General features: G+C 44.6%; 2 protein-coding genes across 4 annotated transcripts in view; one reads left to right on the top strand and one right to left on the bottom strand.

Annotated features, from left to right (window-relative positions):
• MAP4K3 (mitogen-activated protein kinase kinase kinase kinase 3) overlaps positions 1–21,010 on the bottom strand; it is a 79,777-nt gene extending 58,767 nt beyond the window's left edge. For all 3 annotated transcript variants that reach the window (XM_032183823.1, XM_032183824.1, XM_032183826.1), the window contains exons 1-4: positions 20,783–21,010; positions 11,152–11,209; positions 7,991–8,081; positions 1,606–1,670 (exon numbers count right to left, since the gene is read on the bottom strand). In XM_032183823.1, coding sequence (XP_032039714.1) covers positions 1,606–1,670; positions 7,991–8,081; positions 11,152–11,209; positions 20,783–20,893 — 325 coding nt within the window. In that variant the 5' untranslated portion in view covers positions 20,894–21,010. The remainder of the gene's footprint in view (positions 1–1,605; positions 1,671–7,990; positions 8,082–11,151; positions 11,210–20,782) is intronic.
• Positions 21,011–21,953: 943 nt separating this feature from the next.
• TMEM178A (transmembrane protein 178A) lies at positions 21,954–24,550 on the top strand. The gene is made up of 4 exons (XM_032183701.1): positions 21,954–21,981; positions 22,058–22,175; positions 22,843–23,037; positions 24,310–24,550. The coding sequence occupies exons 1-4, from the start codon at positions 21,954–21,956 to the stop codon at positions 24,548–24,550; spliced, it is 582 nt and encodes a 193-aa protein (XP_032039592.1).
• Positions 24,551–25,341: the final 791 nt, after the last annotated feature.

Below are 25,341 nucleotides of genomic sequence, written 5' to 3'. Positions count from 1 at the left end.
CACGAGCTGTCAGCATTATTGCTCCTGGGCCTGCCACCCTGGGCACCTCCTCACACTCCTCTGAGGAGTCTCTGCAGCTTTCCAAGAGTCTTCCTCTCCTCCCTCCATAGTTCACCTTCACTCAACTCTCTTAAATGAAAACAATTGCATTTGGAACAAATACATAAACCAAACACTGAACCACAAGCAAGGAACAGCCTGTGACTGTCCCCAGTCACCAGACTTTGATCCCAAAATTACAAGGTTTTATGACCAGACCAGCAGTCCTCGCTATTTTCTCTGCAAAACCTGAGAAGCTTGCAAACAGAAAAGTTGGATGGGGCTTTGCAAAGGAGCTGGGAGTTAAAAATTAAATAAGATTTAAGCACCTAACTACTTAGCTTCTTCAAAACCCATGTTTATTTTGAGAAACTGAAGGCTAATTAAATTAAACTGCTTATTTTACTTGAGATTTAATTGGTTCAATTGGAATAAAAAATTGGAACATGATTAAGATCGGAAAAGAACCTTTCACTCTAGCTACTAGCAAAGAAGCCAAAAAATCAGCTGCAATAGGAAATGGCTCCTGTAGGACATCTGCTCAGGCATTTAAGCAACATGAGCTCATTTCCTACTCTACAGGTGTTCCACAAAACAAAGCCTATCAGGCACGGTGCTCTGATGTTGATCACTGGTGAAGATATCAGGAATCAACAAGGCCACACTCAAACGACAGCACCATGAACGCAGTGTGAATTTGTGAATTGGTGTCTCGTTAACTGCACCCAAGTTAAACGTAAAAACACGTGCAAGCTGTTTATGCACGAGAAGGATGTGAAGAACCTAACATAGAAAATCTTCACGGTGTAGAATCTGGATAGATTTCCTGCCTGAAAAACATCACCTGAAAACCACAGGAGCCAATACTTGTTTGTGACACAGTCTTTTCCTAAACAAGTCCTATTGCCAGGGCAATAAAAATCCCTTAAAACTGATTTTGTCTCTTGAAAACCAGCAATCAACTGGTCTTGACTTCATGCAATAGATTTACACACACTCCTTGTTTCTCTGACCACTCATAAGCCTAAAGCAAATATCTAGGTCACTTCTGCTTCTCACAGGTCATGCGTAAAAAAGGCCCTTTTGGCAATACCGCAATACAAACATACATAAGGTCAAAAGGACAAGAGCATCCATGTTCATCAATCCATTTATCTAAGTATCCGTAGGCAGCGGTATTGATTATATTAAAGCAAAGTTCAAAAGCTCAAACCCAAAACAGCTATGAAGTAAGGCAGCGCACTGGGATACAAGCTTTTTTTTAAAAAAAAAACCTATACAACAGTGTCTAATTTTACAGTCTTAGAAAAGTAGTGATTGGTATATGATCTGATGAAGGAAGGAAGGAACTTCTGTTGCTCAAAAAATCCACCCCACTATAGCTCATTGTGTTTCACAAAAACAACCAATTACGTAAATACCCAAGTAAGCTAAAACTGACCTTCAGTGGATTATTATGGATACTAAATTTAAGATTCATCCTCTTTGATTTCAAAACACTGTAATCATCTCCATTTTTTAAAACAAGCTTTACTTAGCTTTTAAGGAATTACAGTCTTGGCATACCATGATAAATATCTTGTAAAGAGCCACCTCCGCAGAACTCCATGCAAATCCATAGCTTGTCTCGTCTAAAAAGCCAACAAAAGTAATTCATTAGCTGTCAGAAACAAACTGTACCTATAAAACACAAGTCAGAGGACTCAAGCATTACAAACCACATCATGAGCTTTGTATTATGAGAAGTACAAGTCAAAATAATATGATTTGATCTTCAGGTGATAATGAAATACCCCAAATATTCCGGGGTTTGCTGGATTAATAGACACGCGCACACTAAATTTCTTAAAGATGTGCTAGGAAAATGAAACATTCTTACTGAGTAGAGGCATAATAGTGGGTTCTCACTTCTTCCTCATTTTCACTTCTCCTCCACTTCTTTCAGAGCAGAACAATTAAAAAAAAAAAAAAAAACCACCACCAAAGAACAAAGAAACAAACCCAAACATAGAAAATCCCTAGGGATATCTATCAACTCAATTCCTTTCAAAACAAGTGGAGTGAAACACTAGCACTGGAGTCAAAGCTAGGCAGAGTGGAGCCTGTATAACGGATGACTACTTAGATGACATCTTTTCCCTCAGAAATACCTGTGGATATTTTAGGTGGCAGGGGGCACAGGGTATCTTTGATTTCTCTGGCAGAGATAATCAATTCAGTTTGACTCACTGTACCACACTAAAAGGTGCTTTCCAAAACCAGAGAGTGGGCTGAAGGATTCAGAGAAACGGCCGAGTACAAAAAGCGTAGTTATGGTTTTCATCTTCCACCTTCACTTACTATTTTTCACTGATGAGACAGATGTCACAAGTGTGAATGCAGAGGGGCATCCTAGAGATCAGAAGATTTAGGGCATGCCTGCTCATTCCTGGCCGTCAAAACACACAGGAGAGAAAAAAAAAATAACCACCTCAGGGCAGACTGGGACAAAGGGAAGACTGGTGATAGTTCTGCAGCTTGCTGTGACGCCTGGTCTGGGGTTCGTTGCATTTATGAGGCTTTGTGAGAAGAGCTAAGACACTCCAGTGAGAAATGCCAATGTTCATGGAAGTGCTTTGCAGGGCAATGGTGTAAATGCTGAGCTTAGCCCTTGGGCTGCAAGTTGCTAAGATTTCTCACCAGTAAGGCAACAGCAGTAACAGCTGCTGTTCCAAGGAAGAACTGTCTTTTTGGGATCTCCTCCTTCCCTAAGTCTAGCCTCCTCCACAGGATCCTCAAAGCAAAGTGGCTGCTTCCACTTGTGGTGGGAAAAGTGTTATTCTGGTGTTATACAAGAAGTCACGGTTACACCATACATTTGGAGAGGTTAATTAAAGCACTACTACTTTGAAATTTCACTGAAATAAATGATCAACATCGGACACAGAAGCAAAACCAGTACTTCTGCAATACATCCAGATTAGCAATGGCAGCAGGGGAGCAAGAGTGAAAAAGAAACCTTGAAGAAGAGGGAGGTATTTGCAAGCCTCTTGTTTGTTCCCCACAGCGATACAGGACTCCACTGGGGATATGATGGGAAGCACTGGGCTCATGAAAGCCATGTAGCCACGTGGCTACATCTTGTTTTGATGCTGGCATCAAAGTGGAGAAAAGCTAGGCCAGTCCTAGCAGCACCAAAGCTCCCACACAAGTAGGAAATGTGAAAGGTAAGTGCTGTGAATTCACACCTTCTTCACTCACTGGGCACCTGCTTCCCCATGTGGAAAGGCTCTACTATAAAGTAAAAAACAAACATCAAAAGAGGAGACTGCATTTCTAACTCACTATCAAGAGTTTTACTACAGTGCCTAAGTGCTGCGACAGGTGAAGATCCCAATAAATCAACGGTAACAGCACACGCAGTTGTCTGGGTCTGCAGAGCACGCAGCAAGCACAGCAAACAAAACCCCAAGAGCACCAACAGTACCACTCAGTGCCTACAACCTCACACCGAGGCTCACAGCAAGGCAGAAATTGGGCTACCTGGGAAACCCATGTGTAAGCAGAAGAAAAACCTGGGGAGCAATGTGCAGAAGAGTGCCAAGTACAGGATGAAGGTGTTTTTCTATTGTTTTTAGCACTGGAAGTTACTTGGAAAAAACAAAAAGTCAGACAATGAGAGGCCTCTACCACTGCCATTTGACTGCCCAAATGAGAAGCACTAAGTACACCACCTGCCAAAGGAAGGGGAGGGGACCAAGCAGGCACACAAGAGTGCCAAAATATAAATTTCTTATGTCAACATTATACTCTAGGTCTACCAAGGTACATCTTGATATTCTCTGACCAGAGGAAAACTCCTCTTTTTATCCCCCTACACAGAAGCATCCCCAATCTGAATACAGTGCAATGAGAAGAGGCACTGGCTCAATCTGAAGACTTCCATTGAAGTGGAATGTAACCATTACGTTTGTTTACAGCCCATTTTCATGTGAAGTCTCAAAAACCACCATGAACAGCTTCTTATTCATTATCCTAAGCAATGTGTTCCCACTACGACTGGTTAGAGAGCAGCTGGTGAGACAGCTGGACGCATGTGTCAGTGCCTCCACAGAGCAAACAACCTCACCTCCAGGAACAAGCCTGAGTGGAACAGTTACTGCGTTCTCGTCAGAAGGTTGAGTGTTAGCAAAACAACTCAAGGTAACTTCAGCAGCACGACAGAGCCCAAGCCCTCCCTTCTTCCATTCCTCAATTACTTCTTTCTTGTAAACGTGCCTTCGTGAAGGTTTATAACAATGACTTTTGTATTTGCGGACTCACATCTCACATCAAGGAAAACGTCAGCACAGCTTCCTTCCCAGCACTACAGAAAGGTACAAAGAGGCATGCCGTGCAGCAGAGGTCATCTTAACGTACAAAAAGGTGCTCTCTTACCAAACGCAGGCAGGCTTTGAGGTTGGCAAGACTGAGGAGGTATGACCGGAGGGTGAGACACACCTGGTCCCCACCGCACAGCTTTTGGAAGACGCACCATCCACTCAAAAAGCTTCATCGCCTTAACACAGAGCTTCCAAATCCTCTCCCCTCAAGAGGTCACGATCCCCCCCTGCCAACTTTACCACCTAATAAGCTGTAAACTGCTGTCAACCAGACTACAAACTCCACAAATTCTCTAATCCTTAACGTGACTTCAAGGTATGCATCAGTATTAAGACTTGCTCATGCACAACGTAAGGCCCAAATGCGAGTAACACACCACCTCAATTAACCTTCAAATTAACCTTGAGGAGTCAAAACCGAAGCGCAGACACTCCCAGAGAAAGCTTGGAGAACCAAGTCCCTACATGTATGTGCCCTCCATCTGCACGCACGCCGCACAAACTCGTGCATAATGCAGCTTGCAGACCAGCTCTGAATTAAATAACAAAAAAAAAAAAAAAGCATTCAGGCTGCCAAGACAAGCACCCTCCGAGGTATGGGATGCCAGAACAGCATGGCTTGTTGATTTTATAATCAGACTTTGCTCCCTGCGTGCACACGGGAACACAATGAGCACACAACTGCATGCTCTTGCTAGTACGACCCCCTGCCTCTGTCAGCGTCCAGCTCAGATGAGGTTATCCTAAGGAGCTCATCGATGGTCGGCTTTCCTCTCCATTCACGTGCTTTCAGTGCATTTATATTTAACTTGATTGTGAAGATTCATTTTTCTCTTGGAAATTGCCTTCGTGCACCACGGCAAATGATTTTTGTGAAGGACAAGCAGGACGAGGTTCTCCACTGCAGCCCTTTGAAGGGACTGGGAAATGAAAACTCAAAACACAAACCCTACTGACTCAAATGACACTTGGGAGCGTGCAACGCTTTTTCCCTCATGGAACAAAAAAGCTAAAAGATAATGAGGCTGAGAATGATGCAATTAATCCCTGCCAGTGATAACACGATGATTTCAGGGAGCATCCAGGGCCAGCCAGGGCACTGAAGGAGCAGCGATGAACTCCTCAAGACACCATCAGTCTGCCTTCAGCACGCGACATCTCCTCCTGCTGTGAGGTCTGTAGGCAGGGCTTTCTCTCCTCCCCTGAACCTCTCCGTTTCAACATCCTGCCCCAGTTCACCCCACAGCACAACAGGGAGCGGCTGAGCAAGCCAGGGAACACGTGCGCAGCTCTCCAGTACTACTGCAAACGTGCACCAAACTGCTGGCTACAACAAAAACGCTCACTGGGATTTCCCAAGCCCTAACAGACCTGGAAAGAAGGTAAAAGAAATGCTGTATTTCAGAAGATGATTTGGCCAAAACTGAAAGGATTTTGAAACAGGAAAGGCGCGCTCCAAATACAAAAGCCAACGTGTCAAATATTCCTGCTTCAAAGATGGTAATTTTTTGTTGGAAGGCTTTCATGCACCCAGACTTTTCATATGGAAACACCTGCATCTTCTCACCTTCAATCTCTAACGCACTTGGCCAAAATTGCTCAGAAGTTTTTGGCTGCAGCAGGTATCCATCATGGAAAATTTCAGCTAGAGTTGCTGAAGTCTAGTAAAGGCATGAATAACTCAAGCTGGCAACCTTCACAACATGCAGAGCTATCACATCCAATATAGCCTGCCCCCAAGCAGACAGAAGGCATGCAAATACCTGAAAGCAATGAAAAGCCTCTGCATTACAGATCAGTACAACTTTTCAGTGCCTTTTAAAAGCTTTTTATTACAAGGCTTGTTACAACTGTCAGATGACACCAAGTTAGGCACAAGTCCTGCACTTGGGGCACAACAGCCCCATACAGTGCTACAGGCCGGGGGCAGAGAGGCTGGAAAGCTGCCCAGTAGAAAGGGAGCTGGGGGTACTGGTTGCTAATCGGCTGAATATGAGCCAGCAGTGTGCTCAGGTGGCCAAAAAGGCCAACAGCATCCTGGGTTGGATCAGAAATAGGGTGGCCAGCAAGACCAGCGAGGTGACTGTCCCTCCGTACTTGGCTCTGCTGAGGCCGCACCTTGAGTACTGTGTTCAGTTTTGGGCCCCTCACTACAAGAAGGGCATCGAGGTGCTGGAGCAGGTCCAGAGAAGGGCGACGAAGCTGATGAAGGGTCTAGAGAACAAGTCTTACAAGGAGCAGCTGAGGGAGCTGGGGGTGTTTAGCTTGGACAAGAGAAGGCTCAAGAAGACCTGGATGTATTTCACAATTACCTTAAAGGAGGTTGTAGCGAGGTGGGGATCAGGCTCTTCTCCCAAGTACCAAGTGATAAGACAAGGGGAAATGGCCTCAAGTTGCACCAGGGGAGGTTTAAGTTGGGTATTGGGAAAAAAATTCTTTACTGAAAGGGTTGTGAGGCACTGGAACAGGCTGCCCAGGGAAGTGGTGGAGTTCCTTGGAGGTCTTCAAGAAAAGTTTAAATCTAGAACTTAGTACTAAAGTCTACCTCTAAACCATGCTACTAAGTTAAAGGTTGGACTAGATGATCTTAGAGGTCTTCTTCAACCTGAATGGTTCTGTGAACTAAAATTATGACAGTATTAGATTCACAAAAACCCACCATTTAAGAAGTCCACTCCTTGAATATCAAACAGTCGTTACATCTAGCATAAAACACTTCCCAGGATATACTAAGAAATAATAGTAAGTGTTCTTAGGAGCAAGCTATCAATCTTCTAAGACTTCCTCTATGGATCATGAGTTTATTGTACTTCTAACAAGTTCACATAACAACTTCCAAAAGGAATTAAACAAAGGACTATTAAAAGAGAACAATCGTATATTCCACATTAATAAATAACCTAAACAAGTATGCAGCTCAAGAAAGAAAAGCAAAGATAAAAACTAAAATATCAATCGTGTTTAGATTTCAAACCAAATCAAGAACACAAGAACCAGAGGGCTTTTAAAGGCTGCACAGTTTACACTTCTAGGTACCTTGGAGTGGGCCTGTCCTTAAAACTTAACATAGGACCAGTAAGCACAGGAAAGAAAAAATGAAAAGAAACAACAATTCTTTGCTTCACTTCCCCATAACATTTAATTTCAAGTCCTCATAGAGGATTTTACATGTGAAGGCCAATGAAGTCAAAACACTTCTGAGAACTCTGTATTACGCAATATACTTCCCAAAGTTTTGCAAATTTGAGACATTTCACTGAAACAGATTTAAAAGACATCACATACACATGCTCTTTCTTCATATTTGTCATACTTCTGCTTAATTTTCCATGTAACATTCAATTCAAAGCGTTTAAACTGCAACTTGTTTCCAAGAAAACGTGACTACATTGCCATTAAAATATTATTTATAGAGGGCAATTGCAGCAAGCAGAAGTAGTATATGGGAAAAAAGTATGCAAGTAGATAGTATTTATTTGCTAAGTCACGTTTTATGTTTTTTTAACTTTTACTTAAGTCGCTCTAAGAACCTGTCCCTTTCAAGGCAATATACAGGCATTCTTAAAGTGAACAAAAGAAACAAACTGTACCTGAGATAGCTGCCAAAATAAGCAACGATGTTTGGATGTTTACAGTCTTTCATCATAATGATTTCCTGCTGCACAACAGCAAAATCTTCTCCTAAAAAGCAGAAGAATGCATGTTTTCATTGGCCTGCTCCATACCCGCATCTCAACTAGGCTTTCAGTACATGTTTATAAAATAAGCATTTTGAGTAATTAAAACTAATTGTCGACCAGTTTCACGTACTGCAACTGTAAAGCAATAGTAATTAGCGAGGCTTTCGCAATAAGTAGTTATATTCTTACAAAAAGAAGTCTCATTCTAGGACAGTTGGACTTGACATCTGTGGATACGTCTTAAGATATGGGCCACATCTCTTACTAAATTGTATTTCCCCAAGGCCCCACTGTGTCCATCTGCACATGCCCTGACAATATCCCAGGTCCTTAAGACATCACAAAGCAATGCATTTTTTGGCCACATGTCCAAGAGTCATTGGACTCATCACCTTTCTGAACAAAAAACAACACACTGCTGAGACTTCTCAGTAAACTCCTTGAGCTCATTTTATGGACTGTGCATAAACTATGTCCAGATAAAACACTGCCATAGATGTTTCATTGATCTTGCTATTTGGTACTTAGGTTGTACCTGTCTTTCTATAAAAGGTTCTTAGCAGATGTAGACAGAGAGAGACATGTATGACATTGTAAATCCCAACTCTGTTTCCCAGAGATGTTTTTGTTTTGGTGGTGTTATGCACGGATTTCATAGCTAAGCTACAGAAGGTGAAAAGACATCAATATATAAGACAACGTCAATAACACAAGTTTGATAGCCTTCTAAATAATCATTTTTGTAAGAAACATGTCAAACACTCTCTTGCTGTTCATTGTCTTACACCAGGTCTCCTCTGAAATGTCTCAAGGCATAGTAAATTATAGCTAGCCTGGTACGTTATTTCTAAAGAAATTCCTTTGAAGTTTGCATGCTTACTAGACATACGCAGTACAAAACCAATTCTTGCCAACTTCAATGAGTTGATACCCAAAACAAGCCTGAAGGCCTAAAATAATCATTTATCTTCATGAACAGCTTAAACTCTTGAAGCAAATTGCAGAAACATGAAAATTCAAAGAACATCAAAATTCTTTTAGTCTACTGCTGTGGTACACTCCAGCGTAAGTGAAAGGGTTTCTAAACCCAAAGCAAAGCTGTTGTCTAAAAAACTCAATACAGACAATAAGCTTACATTTATCAGTTGTCACAACCCCAAATCACTTAGCATGGCTGTTAAGTTTCAAATACAACGAATTCTGAGAAAACCGACCAAACTGTTATCTAAGCAAATCTGTTATGTTTTCCCATACATGCCGTATGGGTCATCTAACAATTTGGTAATTCTTAACCACAAATCCAATGTTCACATGGATTTTGTTCACTAAAAGCAAATTTGGTATCACAAGCTGTAAGGTAACTTCACAGTCAGCCATTTGGTATCCATGGTTTATTGCTGATGGCTCACTGTATCCTGGGTTAACCTTTAGCCATACGAACACAAACAAGAAATTGTTTTCACATAAAACCAGGTATCTCCATGTAACAGGTATCTCCACAGTCACAGGTATCTGTGACTCCTTCAGCGTTTGACTAGTGCTTTCATTTGCTTTCAGAATATTAAAGCAGCATAAGCACCTAAAAATGATTATCCTTCGTCTTCACACTGTCCCCAAACGTGCAAAACATAGGAAGGAAGCCAGTACTACACTTCTGGAACACGGATGCTGCCCACATGAAGCTGTGAGTCAATCCCCTACCACAACCAGAAGCGACAATTACAAAGCGAAACTGAGCTCACCAAGCAAACAGGGCAACTAAAGCTCAGTCTGTGCACCGCTCAGTATCCAAAAGCTGCCAGAATTACTCGATTCAGTTGCAAGATGCCACTCTCTGTCCCTGTCAGTGTAGCTTGAGAGCAATTTTGCTGAGCTGCGGCGCATCCTCAGACTGTCTGCTGTTCACATCACACACCCTGCATGATTCAGCTCAGTGCAACAAGTCATTTTACACTTCTGAGAGAGTGAAAGTAGGCAGCTGAGCAAAAACTCGTGTTATTTGAAAGGTTGACATCCTTTTGGTCTGAACTCTTGCAATGCTTTCTGCACTATGCAAGCTTCCTTCCCTGTTTTATCTCTATAGTTCCATAGGGAGCCACGGCACGGCTGCTCGTCTCAGCTGAGCTGAGAACCCGCGTTACGCACAGCCACGTACTCCAGCGGTGGGAACTGTCATGAAACATTAGAGTAGCAGAACTTGACAAGATAATCTGAGACCACAACTTTCAGTCTGAGCACGAGATGCGTGATGAATATACACTTCTGGAAGTACACTGTAACATACTGTCCAACCTTGAACTTATTTATTTGTAAATGGGTGTGCATTATACACATACATTTCTAATCGCTTCCAGAATTTAAGAGAAAAATGGAAGAATGCAGTGACATCCTCCCCTTCTTGGCTGCACGGACCTTAAAGATAAAATCAGGTAATACTTCAGATATTCTACCACCCACCCCAGCATTAATCTGTAAATGGAACACCAGTAGTTATTTATCGGTTATTATTTTCAATAATAAAAATTTTAAGTTATTGATAATAACTATTAATAACTAATAATAAAAAAAATAAGTTATTAATTTACTCAATGCCAAATTGAGTTTACTCAATTTCCAATAATCAAGCTAATGCTCACCTATTATGTCACTCTTCCTTCTTATAATTTCTCCCTCTATACTTTCCCCAGTGGAATTCTTTTCTGTCTTGCTATCTTCCTTATTTCTTTTGTTCTCTGCAGATTTTTGTACCACTTGGGTCAAAAATATTGTACTTAAGACCAAAAAGCCAACTCACCCTGATTTTATTTTTTTTTTAAATCAGCCGTCCTTTAACTATTCTCCAATTACTTTTCCCCCCCTCTCCACATTACATTTTTTCTCCCACATCTTGCTCATCACGTTTGTTATTTTTGGAACAGTCTATTTTCTTCTATGCTTGAAAAAAAAAAAAAAAAAAAGCAGCAATTATCTATTTTTTCAATCAATGAATTAAACTTATTTTGCAAAAATGCATTTTAAGCATGAAAATATTTAGTCTCAGTGGCCTATTATTTCACTTAGGAAACACTTACCTGGTTCTAGTTTTATTACTTTGATTGCTGCTAGCTCACCCGTGTTGACATTTCTAGCCTACAAGGAAAAAAACAAACAAAACCAGTATTTAGAGAGCAGAACACAGCAATCATTTCTGCACTCTCCACTTGAAATTCTCTGACAATGCGGAGTCAAAGAGCAACTGACATACACAAGGGTCTGAAACAATGAAATCATTTGTTGGGGTTATTTTGAAGCAAAACAGCCTCAGGAGGAGCCAATAAATTAAAACATCTTGTACATTTATGTTGAACGTGAGGTTAGAGTTGTCTTCTAAATACACTATGCATTTATTCTTATTGGGCTTACAGCATATCATTTGATTAGGTGAGCTTCGTTACTGAGTTGTTATATCTGAAACACTTATGTAGAATAATCTATGCCTGTACTTCACGACTGAACCAAACAGTAAAATTCCAAAGATAGCAAGCTCTTCTCCACTGCAAGTTTGTGGGAAGGATTCTTCCAACAGCATTTCTCATGCTGGATTTCTTATCTCCTGACAAAGCCAACCATCTCACAAACACATTAAGCAGCTAATTGGCACTGAGCTCTGCAGCTATAAACTTTGCAGTGGCACACGCCGGTCCCAATAAGGCAAGTCCTTGTTCATGCTGTTCTTCCATGTTAAATTCCATAACTAGCTGGCCACTGAGCTATTGCTTGAGAAGTAATTATAATATACACAGATCTCAAAGCAGAGCCTCGGGAGCATCACGTGCTCCACCCTGCTGAGCCTGTGACAGCTCCTGAGGCTCCCAAGGGAGCAGTGCTACACTTTCTGCTCTTGTTTTCCTACCTGCGCCTTGATCCTTACTCACAGTCAGTGGCAGCATCCTGCCCTTTCTGTAAGGGTGTTAAGCAAACAAGCTGGCAAACGGAGCTAGAAAGAATTAAAACAACCTTTCCCTTGGCCACTGAGCTGCTGTGTGTGTGTGTGCAACTTCAGCAGCAATTACTCAGCAGCTTAATTGCATTCTGTACAGGGCTCTGTCATGCTAAAACCTGTGTTCTACTGAGTAAACAAGGATGCTGTTTTTTTCAGAAGCCATTAAGAATCAATATAAATAATGACAATACTGATGTATCTTTTGGAATTGTTGCACTTGACTCCTAACAGAAAAATCAGGGAGCCATCTGTGCTGTGCTTCAATGCTCTCATACCCAGCTATGAGAAGGCAAAGAAGCCATCCCCAGCCCCAAAGCAGCAGCTCCTGAAAGATGCTCCAGAGGAGCTCCAGAGGAGCGCTGGTGCCTGGAGCTGTGTGACAGACTGAGGTCAGTCCCATTTTTGCTCCCTGCCCAATCCACTGTCAAATCAACAAAAGCCAGTTCTGCAGAACTGCAGAATTTAATGATGCAGATAGGCACCCAGCTTTTAAGTTGCCAATGATCTCATTTTGAAGTCATTCAGCAACTCAAGGCTTTTACTGAGCCCCCCCCTTCACTATACGTTTTAAAAATAGCTTCATAAAACACCAGAAAGAACACAAACAGTGATCTGATCTGCAGTACTGCTTTACAAGGCTGTGAGACTCACCAAACGCTGCAAGGTAGTGACTCTGAACAGCAGCTTGAGAGCTGGCTGATGTGATGGAAAAGAAACAAGACAGAAAACAAAAGGCTCTGAAAAATAGCCAGCGATTGAGTCTGGAAATAAACGCAGCGTGTGTTCCTATCTTTAGAGGTGTACCCAGGTAGTTCCTTGCACAGCTGACCTCAAACTTCTCCTTGTTCCTTGCCGTGGCCATGCTCTTCTGTACAGCTGGGAGTACAAGCATTCATGAATAATTTGTAAGCAGATGGTTATGAATAGATCCTGAAATCAGTGGAATCCTATACAAGGCAGAGAGCAGCCCGAACTTCATAGATTATAGAAAGAACAGAGCTAAAAAATAGCATCTGCCTGACGGCCTTTCCTGTAAGCCATTACTTGCCCGCCCCACGGATGGCAGCGGTGTCTCCAGTCATCGCTTTGTGGTGGAACAAAGATGCTACAGACACTAGGAATAGCGAGGATACGAGTTCCCTTTCATCTGCAACAGAGAATGAAGGCAACGCGAGACAGAAAGCAGCAACACTGAAGCACAAGCTACGATTTTTTTTGTACTCCTTAGCTCTTTTCCCAACCACATTCTTTTCATAGCAAGAAACAAACAGAAACAAGATGATCATGAATCGAAGGGCAGATTTTTTTTTTAACCTCCGCAGTTAACAAAAAGGATTACTTAAGCTTTAAAGAGGACATAAAATCATCTCGCTAATACTAGAAGACATTTTGGGACAGCTTGTGCTAGAAAGATCAATCAATTAGACACAACTGTAGCGGACACCAGTGATGAGATCCTGTAGTTATGCATCCTGCATTCAGCTGGGATGTGCAAGCCAAGCAGGAAACCCATTTCGGAGGCTTCAGGGATGTTGCTAGTCCAACAGAAAAAACAAGCTGTTTGGTAAATTCCATCCCCCATCCCATGCTACGTTCAGCTGTCAGGAATTTCTTTCTCTGACTACGGCTCCACAGGTCACTATGCTCTGCACAACGCCATGGCACTCAAGCCAGAAGTTGGGTAGGAGCTAATGAACATTTTGGAGCAAATGTGACCAAATAAAACATAAGAGCATACTTGCCATTACTCACCATGTGGTGGGGATGCCAGAAAGCTATCGATAGTAGAGATGGCTTTACAGATATATCCATAGCAGGATGTGCATAATGCCAGAATAAATCGTGAGCAACGGGCAGCCTCGCCAAACCTGCACTCTCCACACCCTGCGGCTTATACCGTCCCCTCCTGTTGCAAAGGTTTTTCTTCTTTTGAGAACAAGACATAGAAGAACTGTTCAAAATTGTGAGCGGGAAAGAACAAATGCTGAGTCTTTTCAGCATTTTCAGCTTCAGATTTCCTCCTTTATCACCAGCAGTAATGGGACTCCTTGGAGAGCCAGCCGCTCTCTCAGCCAATACCCTCCTGGGCTCATGAAAACCAGAAAGGAGGAACAAAATCTCATTTAATGTCACCAACATCCTCAGAAAGGGCTGACTACCAGCTGCTTAAGGGCACGAATCTCTCCCTGAGACAATATGAATTGAAATCAACAATCTGAATGAGTTATCAGCTGGTATCCGACTCCATTTGGGTTATTAATATTGAGCTTGTGATCGTCCTGATAGCAGTGCTACAAGGGCTCCTTGCAACAGATGAAGATCAGGTACCCTGACAGGTATTACCTGAGTTCATCAAATACCTTTCAAAACACCTGTTGAGAAACAATTCCTTGCCTGAACTCATTTGAATGAGAGATTAAAAACCATAACATATGTGAAAGTTTTCTCAACACACACCGAAAAGGGCAGCTGGCTCCAACTCCTACTTGGAGGGTACTTGTATAGGTACCATACAACAACTCCGCGTGCTGAGGACACTGCCTTTAGCCTTCTTTTAGTATAATCACAGTAAAGTTGTAAATTACTTACGGATTTTGAAATTAGAGCATAAATAAGGTATAGATGGCTGAAGGACAATTTTCAACAAGTATTTTTGAGTCAGCAAAAAATAAATTCAGAGAGCCTCATGCTGTCAGAAAACACACGTTCATTTTGGGTTTCTGCCTGGGTTCCTAGCCTTTGTGATGATCAAGTAGCAGCAGCAGCTGGCCACTCCTCCTCCCATCCCTATCTCTAGGAGCAGGAGCCTGCAACTAATTCCTGCAAACACAAATTTCAGGAAATACAACCCCTATTTTAGGTCACGCTGCGGTAATGATGGCCATCTAGAAATCAAAACTGGTGTACAATTCACCTGCCTGCTTCCAGGAGTGAGCTAAGCCAGGGTGAACGCATTACACAGGTTTTCCAAAGCAAAGATGCTGCTGTTGGCCTGGCATCAAGACGCAGTCATACTGCTCACTGTACACAGCACTTCCACAACATCTGCTCTGGAAAAACTGTACACAGCTCCTTATCCTAAGCGGTGCCTGGAAGAGCAATGCTCTTCTAGAGGCTGCCGTACCTGGGGAGGATAAAAGAGAAACAACAAAACAAAAAGCAACGATGAAGAAGCAACCATTAAGTGGAGCTGAAGGAGCACTGACTGTTTAAACAGCAGATAATTGCTGTCTCTGTGACAGCAGGAGGATGTCAGATCAAAACGCTGCACAAAAACAGCCACCCACTATAAATACAAGCTAGAGAAGCCTATTTTTTTTTTAACGCCTTATACAAAGATTGGATATCCAAAATGTCTCACAATTGGAAAGGCCTCCAGCCCAGAGAGTGGAAAAGCAATGAAATAGGGCAGCCGTCAGATGGGCTCTGTGCAGGAGGCAGCAGCCAGGCAGAAGATGTGCACAGTACGGGTCTGACAAGAAAAGGAGGGGAACAAAAAAAAGAAGAGGGAGGCCAGTACGTAGTACCCCACCTAATATATGCCCCAACGCTTATAAAAAGGAGAGGCCTGTGCAGTATAGACATAAAATCCAAGGTCCAAAGAGGTAAATCTCTTGCCAAGTTTATATTTGTCGTTCAGCTGGAAGCTGGCAATATGAAGCGCACAACGCTGTGAGAAAAACTAGGCCAAAAAGCAGTCCGAGACAGCGACAGCAGGGTGCTTCTCCTTCTGACTCCTTCCCGCGAGGATTGCTGAACGAGACGTGGACAAGCAGCTTGTGAACAGGCCTCTGCGCCACAGGGTAACCCGGGCACAGCACCCAAGGACCCGGCTCGGCCCCACTCTTCAGGGCACTGCACCCTAACAGCTCCCCAACCCCACTGCCTGTGGCTGCAGCCCCAGGAGCTGATTCAGCTCTCAGCCAGCAGCACTCTACCTGATTTTTTTTTTTCTGGTTGCTTTTCTGCCGGGTTAGCTCATCGCAGCGGCTCAGGCAGCGCTGATAAGCCGTGGGAGCGGAGACGAGAGCTGGGAATAGGGAAGGGAATCCCCCGGCTCCTGGGCAAACGTAAGCTGTTACATCAGGTCAGCCCATGGTACGAAGTCACAGCTGTAATTAACCCAAACTGAACTGCTCGGAGTTAGGATAAAAATAAACCACGTTCCACCTCCTGGTAGGAGGCATGATACCAAAGCCTGGCGGAGCTGCAATTTTAGAAAGCAATGCTTTGATTAAAAGGGATGTTGTTAAGCAAAGAGACCCTAAACTAAAGCAAACAAAATCCCTAAGCAGGGCGCTCCTTGGTTAAGGAAATTACAGCCACGGAAATCAAACCCAATAGTACTCAATGCAGGAAAAAAAAAATGGATGGGAGGACGTCCACCCTCTCTGCCTGCCTGCCAAGCTTCAAAAGGCTACCGAAGCTGAAACAGAGATCCTTCCAAACAGAGATTCACTCCCAGCAAAGTCAAAAGGAGCTTGAGCAGCTGTAAGGCACAGAAGAAGAAAGGAAGACTAAAATGTGCATCCCAAAGCACACAACTGAAAGTCACAGTTTAAATATCGCAGGAGAGGAGACGTACAAGAATTGATAGCTTACTGCATCACCCCGGGCAAGAGAAGCAAGGGCACTCAGCCACGTGAGAGAAACGAACTGTGTGTGTGACTCTGCAAAATGGAAGGCTCCTCAGGTTAATCTAGTGTGGACATATTCCCTTCAAGCACCACAGAGGAGCTCTCAAAAAACAGAGAGTCTGAAACGAAGTTGATAGCAGAAAGCAGAACAAGTCTTCTAGCATTTCCTAGATACACTCACAGAATCTGAGAGTTTCAGTGTACAGTAGCTGAGCTGGTAAATACACAGCTTCTCTCCCTACAAACACCCAGGCCAAAGGACTGGAGAGCAGCAAATCAGGCTCAGTTTAAAAGGAGACATCAAACAGAGTGAGCACTACAAATTTCTGCGTCTTCATCTGCCAGCTCACTGAAACCAGAAATAACACAAATAGCTGAAGTAACACGGCCACGATATAACTGATACCTTTGCAGAAACAGCCTCACTGAGCCTCATAAATATATGGGCTTCAGCAAAAGGGAAAGGCCTTTCCTTTTATAAGATGCTGAAAAACTGTGGCAAGGTCTACCCTGTAAGATGGCAAATGAAGCTGTTTATGGTTTTTTTGATTTTGTTTTGTTTTTTTAAGATATGCTGTGATAAAAATGAATGATATGGACAAATGAAACGGACCTGCAATTGCCTTGGAATACACTTCAAATGCAGTTACCGCCAAACAGGAAGGTGTTAGGGTAGGAGCAAATCAGCAATTTACAGCACAGTGATTTAAATTATTAGCATAGCCAACACTGCACATGGCACTTCCAGACCAAAAAGCATATCATAAATTACAGAGGGCTTGGGTACAGAGGTGATTAAATTGGCATTTTCATATCAAGACATAAAAATATTTCAAAGTCGGAGATGAAATAAAAAGCAGTAATTAAGCAACTGCCTCATTTAATACCAGAAGTATTTCCTCCAACTGAGCAGGGTCAGATAGCACTTGTTTCACAAATGAAAAGTCCAAACCCTCTTTTACATTATGCTGACCGTGCCACGCGATGGAACAGTGCTTCACAGGGAAACACAAACACAGCAGGCAGAAATGACTGGTTTGGCAGCAGAACGAGCTTTCACCCTTTCTTGCAGGTCTCACTTCAGCTGAAAAAATTCATCAGAAACAGAAGATGAAAATCAAGCATTTTGCTGACACGTACCTGCAATCAGAAAAGTAATTATGCTGCCAGTCTCTAAGCCAGATTGCATAGGAAGCTAAATTACTTGACAAGGGAGTTTACTGAGACATAGGAAACAAAACGAGAAAAGTGAAAATGTGATAAGCAAAACTAAAGACTACTCAGCTCCAAGAAAGCTCTATTAGCAGATCAGCTGTGCTATGTATGTTACAAATGCACCAACTCCAAGGTATTAACTTGATTTCACTGCAGACTTCTTTTACCAATCCTGACAGGAGACAGCTGTTGACAAGAGAATAGATTTTCAGTCCTATGTTTTACTTAGGCACCTAATGAGAGCTTTGTAATGTTAGTGTTTTACCTGTCTCTCATGGTAACATATCTTCTCTGAAAACTTAAAAAAAGAAAGTTTTTTAGGTCTCTTCCAGACCCTCACTGAAAAACTGCATTGTGTCCTGTGATTCTGTCCCTACGATGCACTAATCACTCAGGAATCCAGGTAAAACTTCATCTCCCACAGTGAACTCGTGCTGGTTAGAAGAGATATTGTTGGCTATGCGTATCTGATAAAGAACTAACCACACGATGAAGCTCCCCGTTACTTTTCTTACTATGAACTCACTATCACCTTCTCCAAGTCCTCTTTGAAACCTGAATTTGGGTGGGACGGCGGATAACTACAAAACGTTGTTTTAAGTCCAAAATCTACTACTTGCCGTGCACCAGCACGTTTCCAGGTGCCATCCAAACAGCGGGACTCCTGCCAGTGGGGCGGTAACAACCCGACACACATCCTCATTCCCACTGAAATTCCTTCGTTCAGTCCACACCACCCACTCTGAGTTTAAAATCAGACACCTTCAGAGTAGATACTCTACCTGTTTTATTTTTTTCAGCAGATCACGCGTTTCACCTAGATAATCGTAGGCCCACGCACTGCTGTAGCACAGTTCAACGAAAAAGGATCAAGGAAGTAGATGCCAGTCTGCTCAGCTTTCAGCTCCTCCAAACTTTGCCAGGAAAGCAGGTTACAGAAAGGTCAGCGTTTAGTAAGAATGTCAACATAACAAGATTGTCATCTTACTAAGGCAATAATCCCTACCTACCAACAGCAGAAATGCCTCCCTACAAGGCTCTCTCCCTGTTCAGGGGGCAAAAACACAAGTTACAGAGAATAGTTTGAAGCTGCCAAAGTACATCCAGTGCTTGGATCAGAGCTGCTGAAATCCCACCACCGATGAGTGCCACGTTCACACAGCTAATCTCAGCTTCACCCAATTATTTCATCAACCACAAGTTCAGCTAGGGAAGATAGGATGAAGCAAATCAAAAGGGTTTCATTAAACTCCTCGCAAATTTAGGATAAAGCTCACATGCAGATGACACATACGGCTGCATTACTTCCTCTTTGTGACATTACCAGCAACCAGCTCGCATTATTATTTTCAGGCTAATTTCACGCTCCTCTTTGAAGGCACCTTGGGCAACACCTTGCCTCAAAATGAAACACGCGGTAATTCAGCCAGGAGAAAAGCACATCCCATTTTCCCTACGCTGCCCGGAACCTGATCAGAAAGCTAGGAAGTGCTTCTCTCTCTTTCATCAAGAAGTAAATAACTATAATGCTGGCCTAGCGTATCGTTGTTCTAATATATTTCCTTCCATCTCAGCTGCCACATGAGCTGTATGTCGTGTCCCCAATAAGTTATAAATGAAAAATGAGCAGCGAACTGAAGGTGACAGCAACCTATGTACGATAACCACCGAGAAAACCTTGTCAATGGCATGGGAAATGACCAGGTTTGCTATGTATACTGGTACTGCAAATGGAGACGCTCGCCCTGCGGTTAGAGGTAACGTCCTGAAAATTAAGCTGTGAACACGGACGACAGTTAACTCGTATCCATCAAAGTCACACGCGGAGCACTGAGAAGATGTGATCAATAAGGCAGCACAGAGTCAACAGGCCAGCTTTAAACCGCAAGAAAGCTGAGAACATCGAGACAACAGCCTGCAGAAAAACAAGAGCCGGAGAGCGGAGCAAGCAGACGTGGGTAATTAGAACAGCAGCATCGTACACAAATACTCCGAGCAAGCTGGCAAGGTAGGGAAAGCAACACAATAAATCTTTTCAGTTAAGGAATTAATAAAGTAGGGAGTTAGTGCTCAAAGGGCACAACAACAAGAGGATTGAGGTCCTGAAGCTTCCAGTATTCAAACGAGCTGAGATTAAACCCAAATTGCCCCAACCCAAGCAAGGTTTCATGCTGGGCACATTCACTTCACATCAGAGGTAAAGTCAGTACTCCTTTTACACGCAGCGGAACCTCAAATTGTGGGATACCTCCAAACCTTTTGTCACAGCCCTGCCTACGCAGAGACATCTCCTGAAGCAAACCACCTGGGATGACAAAACCAGAGGCAGCCGGGGAGCACCCGGTTGAGGCAAGGCTGCCGAGGGATTGCACAGGCGGCCAACCTCGATCCTCCCCTCTGCCCCGGCACCCCGGGGAGCCGTGTCCTCACCACCAAGGGTTCACCCCAGGTGCACCACCGGCAAGTGGAAAGCAGAGAATATGAGGAAAATAATAAAGATTAAGTTATGTCGGGGTGATTTAGTTTAGCTCTGCTTTTCCTGCGTTTGTGGGGTCGGCGTTAAGGAGGGAGCTGACGACAGGCAGCCTCAGCAATGCCTCTCCTGACACCACAGGTTGCCCAGCCTCACCTTTTAGAGGTGTACAAGCAACATTTTGAGGTAAAATAAAGGATTATCGTGACAGCAGCTGCTCATTTCTGGACAGACGTCTCCCAGGTAAAAGGGACACGGGGGGAGAGGGGGGGGCTGCCTCAGGGACCCCCCTGAGGGGACGGGGACGGTGACAGCCACCAGGACAACGCTCACCAACGGCCACCCCAAAAATTAACACGGACTTTAACGTCTTCCCCCCCCCCCCGCCCCGCTACCTTGTAGACGTCGCCGTAGGTGCCGCTGCCGATGCGCTGGATGAGCTCGAAGTCCTCCTGGGGGTTACGCCGGGACAGGTCGCACACCCGGCCGCCGCCACCGCCGCTCATGGTGCCGGGGAGGGTCCCGGGAGGGGACCGGGGGAAGGGGAAGGGGGAGAGGGGGGGGTGAGGGCGGAGGGAGGTGCCCGGCGCGCAGCGCTCACCGCCGCCCCCTGCCCCGCTCAGGCAACATGGCGCCGCGCCGCCACACCGCGCCTGCGCGCTGCTGCCCCGCCTCGAGCCGCCCCGCTCCGCCCCGCCGTGAGGCGCATGCGTTGGGGAAATGGGGGGTTACTGAGGGGGGCGCTGCGTGAGGGGGTTTAGGGGGAGCTGTCAGCCCGCCATGGGGTTGGGGGAGCCCTCCCAGGTCGTCTGGTGTAACTATTCCCCTAGCACCACCGTCACCCACTGAAACATGTCCCCAAGCACCACGTCCAGCCTTTCCTTGAACGCCCCCCCCCCCCAGGGATGGTGGCTCCACCACCTCCCTGGGCAACCCATCCCAACGCCTGGCGATTTCTGAGGAGAAATGTCTCCTCGTTTCCAACCTAAAGCACTGGTGCAACTGGAGGCTGTTCCCTCTGGTCCTATCACTGGTTACCTGTGAAAAAAGGCCGACCCCCAGCTCCCCACACCTTCCCTTCAGGCAGTTGCAGAGAGCAATGAGGTCTCCCCTGAGCCTCCTCTTCCCCAGACCAAACTCCCCCAACTCCCTCAGCTGCCCCTCACAGGACTCATGCTCCAGGCCCTTCACCAGCTCCCTAACCCCTCTCTGGACACACTCTTAGATGGAAGAGGAGAACCTCCTTCAGTGCCCACCAGCTTCAGCCAAGCTCACACACACCAGGAGGCACAGAAACAGCTCTTACATTAAGAGATCCCCCACTTGAATCACTGTGGTGCCCCCAGGGGTCACCAGCCCTCCCTGCAGCCACAGAAGATACCTGACTGGGGCTGGGTGTGCTCACAGCCCATCCATCCATCCACCACTTGGATCCGAAGCCTTCATGCCCCAAAGGAAGCACAGAGAGCGAGGCTATTTCGAGGGCCTAGTTGCCTCTGGATGAGGGAGATTGGGATGAACAGGACAGATAAAAAGAGTGGGCAGGAGTGATCATGTGTCAAAGGGATGGGAAGGACAAAGGTGTACGACAAGGGTGAGCACCAGGAGCAGGGGGACCAGTGCTATTTTGGTGCCTGGTTTGGGAACACCTCCACCTTCCTCTCTGGCAGGCATCGCTCAGAAATGCAGCTCCATCGAGTACCACTTCTCCCAGCCAAAACACTTACATAACATCCTCATCAACCTGACGAAGATGATCCAGCAGAACAAATGGCATCTGCTCCATAAGTGATCAGCACAGCCCGTGCTCTCCATTTCACATGAAAAAGGCAGAAATGAGACACTGAGGAGGCAGGGTCCCAGCGGGGCCCCACCATCAGCAGTACTCATCCTCATTTCTACTTATGGGACACACACAAATGTTCTTAAGCTTGTTGAATGGAAGCTGGTTGCCTTTTCCCTAGCTTCTGCAAGAGTCTGTGGACCTTGGGTTGGAAACCTGCTTTCTGATGTCTCTGGAGGACATCCAGCAGCAGATGTTTCAGGAGCTGACGTCAGAAGCTACACGCTAAACAATTATGGCAGAACCTGTCTGAATGGAAACTCCCAGGCGTTTAGAAACTGGAGCATTTCTGTCTGTCCAACTTACTTTAAATTTAACTCTAGGAGGAAATAGAGAACAAAGTGTATCACGGTGTGTCTGCATAAATCCCTGCTGCACCCACATCCTGAATCTTACATGGCCAAAGCCGTATGATTAAATGACTCGTGTAATACTGGGAAGTTCACAGCACAGCTACAAAACCACCAGCTTCACTGGTTTGATCATGGCGAGATCACTTTCTATTTACAGGTGCTTGTTGGTCTGGGGTTACCTCCTAATGTGGGTCTGCCTGGCACAGGCCAGCTGTGCTCGTGCCTGTTTTCTAAGCATCCCTCCCCTTTTTGCTGTGAGGGAAGGAACGTCCACAGTAACAACCACCTTTTATTTCTCAGTTTTGGTGGCAACAGACTTGAGAAGTTTCCTGGGCACGGCTGCAGCTGTTCTCTGCAGGTGCATTGTGGCCGCAGTCAGCTTCTTTTGGGAGAAAAGCCTCACCCAACACGTCACAGGTTGTCTGTTCCTGATGACAGGTAATGGTAATGCTGCGTTCTAGTGAGCTAATTACAGGTGAAGACTTCATCAGGTTTCCCTTGGGTAGGCACCGTGCAACGCCGGTAAGTGGAGCACGCCTTTCCTTCTCATCTCCAGTTATTGTGCCTTGCGTGAAGCGAGTCATTCACTTGTACAAGTGGAATAACCAGTAATTAAAAAAAAAGAACAATACTGAAATGTATTTTAGGCCTCATGCAGCAGCAGGACAGGACCATAGGGGCAAAACAACCATTCCCTCCCCTTTACGTATGAAATGATCTCTCTTCTCCAGAGCAGAACAGTCTACAGCTTGCAGTCCTTGGTGTTGTACTAAATACTTAATGCTGAAATAGGAAAGGGAAAGACTTCCACAAAAAAAATCTTAGTTGTGAAGTTAAAGGTTGTTTAAAGAAGAAAAGGTAAAATCCCCCAACAGGAAACCAATGCAAGTTTTAACCATCCCAACTCACAATGCTATGTACAATGCTTTCTCTCATGCCAAAGGAAATACTTTGATTTCAGTAGTTGTAATGCACAGCATACTTTTTTTTTTTTTTTTTTTTTGAGTTTGGGAAGCACAGGCCTGAGGAAAGGCTCATTGTGCATGGCTAATTTAGCTGCCTAATGAAAAACATAGCCTAATGAAAAATGCCTAATGAAGAGTGACCTGAGAGAAACCCGAGGCAGGGAGACGGGTGCCTGCAGACAGCTGGGGACTGACTTAGCCCCAGTGGTTCTGTGCAGAGTTACGCCATGGGAGGCTGCCGAGGGCCACCCACAAAGGTAGATTACCTGCTCTATAACCTCCAGATCAGATTACGTGCAGCACATGCAAAAAAAAAAAAAAAAAATTCCTGGCTCCCCTGAGGCACGCAGCAGGCTCTGCTCCTGCAGAGGGGATTCCACACCACAGCTCCAGCTTGCTCGATCCGATTTTGCCCCTTGGACCAGGTTTGATCACAGGTGGAAGCTTTGGGTACTTTGCCTGGTTTGCAAGGGCGGGCTTGACTGAAGTCACACAGGAGACTCCTTCAGTCTTAAAAGTAGAAACCAAGAAGTTAACCGATTATAACTCACAGCCACAGAGCTACAGCTTAGTCTTGCGCCACTGGGTAACAACACAATGGAACTCCGTGAATAACAGTAATTATAACCTGTGTGCTACCCGAGATAACTTATACCAACAAAGCTGGGTGCAAGTTATTTGATTAGTAAGGCTTAACATTTATTTAGTTATTCACGCTACGCTACATCCCCAAATACCAATACCATTATTTCATTTGCAAGCATATTTTGCACCGTATCTCTGCGCCCTCATGCAGCCAGCACTGCACATGACCTGAACTACTTCCCCCAGTTCATCTACAGCCTTCCTGATGACACAGAACATGGATACAACTGCTCTGTATTTTGGGCCTGGTGCAGTCGGGGATTTATAGCAGCAGGCAGGTGTCTTTGCACAGCTAACTCTTTCATTAGCAGGAGCAAGATGATGCAGCTGAAGTCCACCAGAGAATCCTCTGTGTGACTGCTCGCCCACTGCCAACACCATCCAGTGATGGCTGAAAAACATCCCCAGGACTTACTAAAAAGAAACAGAAGCAAAGGGAAAACGAAATTCCGGATTCCAAGCACAAAAGCCTGATTCTTCAGAATCCGACCATCGCGTTTTACCGGTTCAGCAAGCTGTTGTCCCACGCTGCCCAGCAGAGATTAGAAAAGGAGACAGCTCTCAGAGGACAGAGATGGCACAGAATCAGATGCTTCAGCTCAACACACTACATCTGTGAGGAGCACGACATCTGCAGCAGCAGGCTAAAGGGGTAAGAAAGCTGTTGTAAGAATTTAGGGCTATTTCTAATTTTTAAAGGGTCTGTTCATAAAGGAATCAAAGGAAAGCCACTGTTGCCAAATAAATCCTAGACAGAATTACACTTCTTTCCCCAGGGCATCATGTGTAATTATATGATTCCGTACCTTTTGCATTTGATTTTCAAGGAAGGCTTTGGTGCCCCCCTTCTATTCTGAATGCCCAAACACACCTTTTTCTTTTAAACCAGCGTGTGCTTGTGTAACCTTTGTACATGAAGGTCCCGTGTAATTTGTAAATAACCAAGGTTTCCATCCTGGGCACCCAAGCCACGCTGTGAGGAGGATTAAACCATTCCTGTCCCTGCTTCTGAGGTGTTAGGCTCTTTGTCAAGCTACAACATCTAGTAAAATACCCTCCTCTGTCAAAATCATTTGCAGCAACTGCAGTTTCATAGCTTGGAAATGGTCACCCTTGCAAAGCAGAGAGAGTTCATAAACCAGAAGGGT

This window comes from Aythya fuligula, chromosome 3 (genome assembly GCF_009819795.1).
Source record: "Aythya fuligula isolate bAytFul2 chromosome 3, bAytFul2.pri, whole genome shotgun sequence".
Taxonomy (NCBI): Eukaryota; Metazoa; Chordata; class Aves; order Anseriformes; family Anatidae; genus Aythya; species Aythya fuligula.
This window is presented reverse-complemented; position numbering and strand designations above follow the sequence as displayed.

Coding starts and splice junctions, on each gene's coding strand:
- TMEM178A (XM_032183701.1), top strand. CDS start 21,954: ATGGGAAGGACAAAGGTGTACGACAAGG. Junction 21,982..22,057: donor GACAAAGGTGTACGACAAGG/GTGAGCACCAGG, acceptor CCTCTCTGGCAG/GCATCGCTCAGAAATGCAGC. Junction 23,038..24,309: donor ACAGGTAATGGTAATGCTGC/GTTCTAGTGAGC, acceptor TTCATTTGCAAG/CATATTTTGCACCGTATCTC.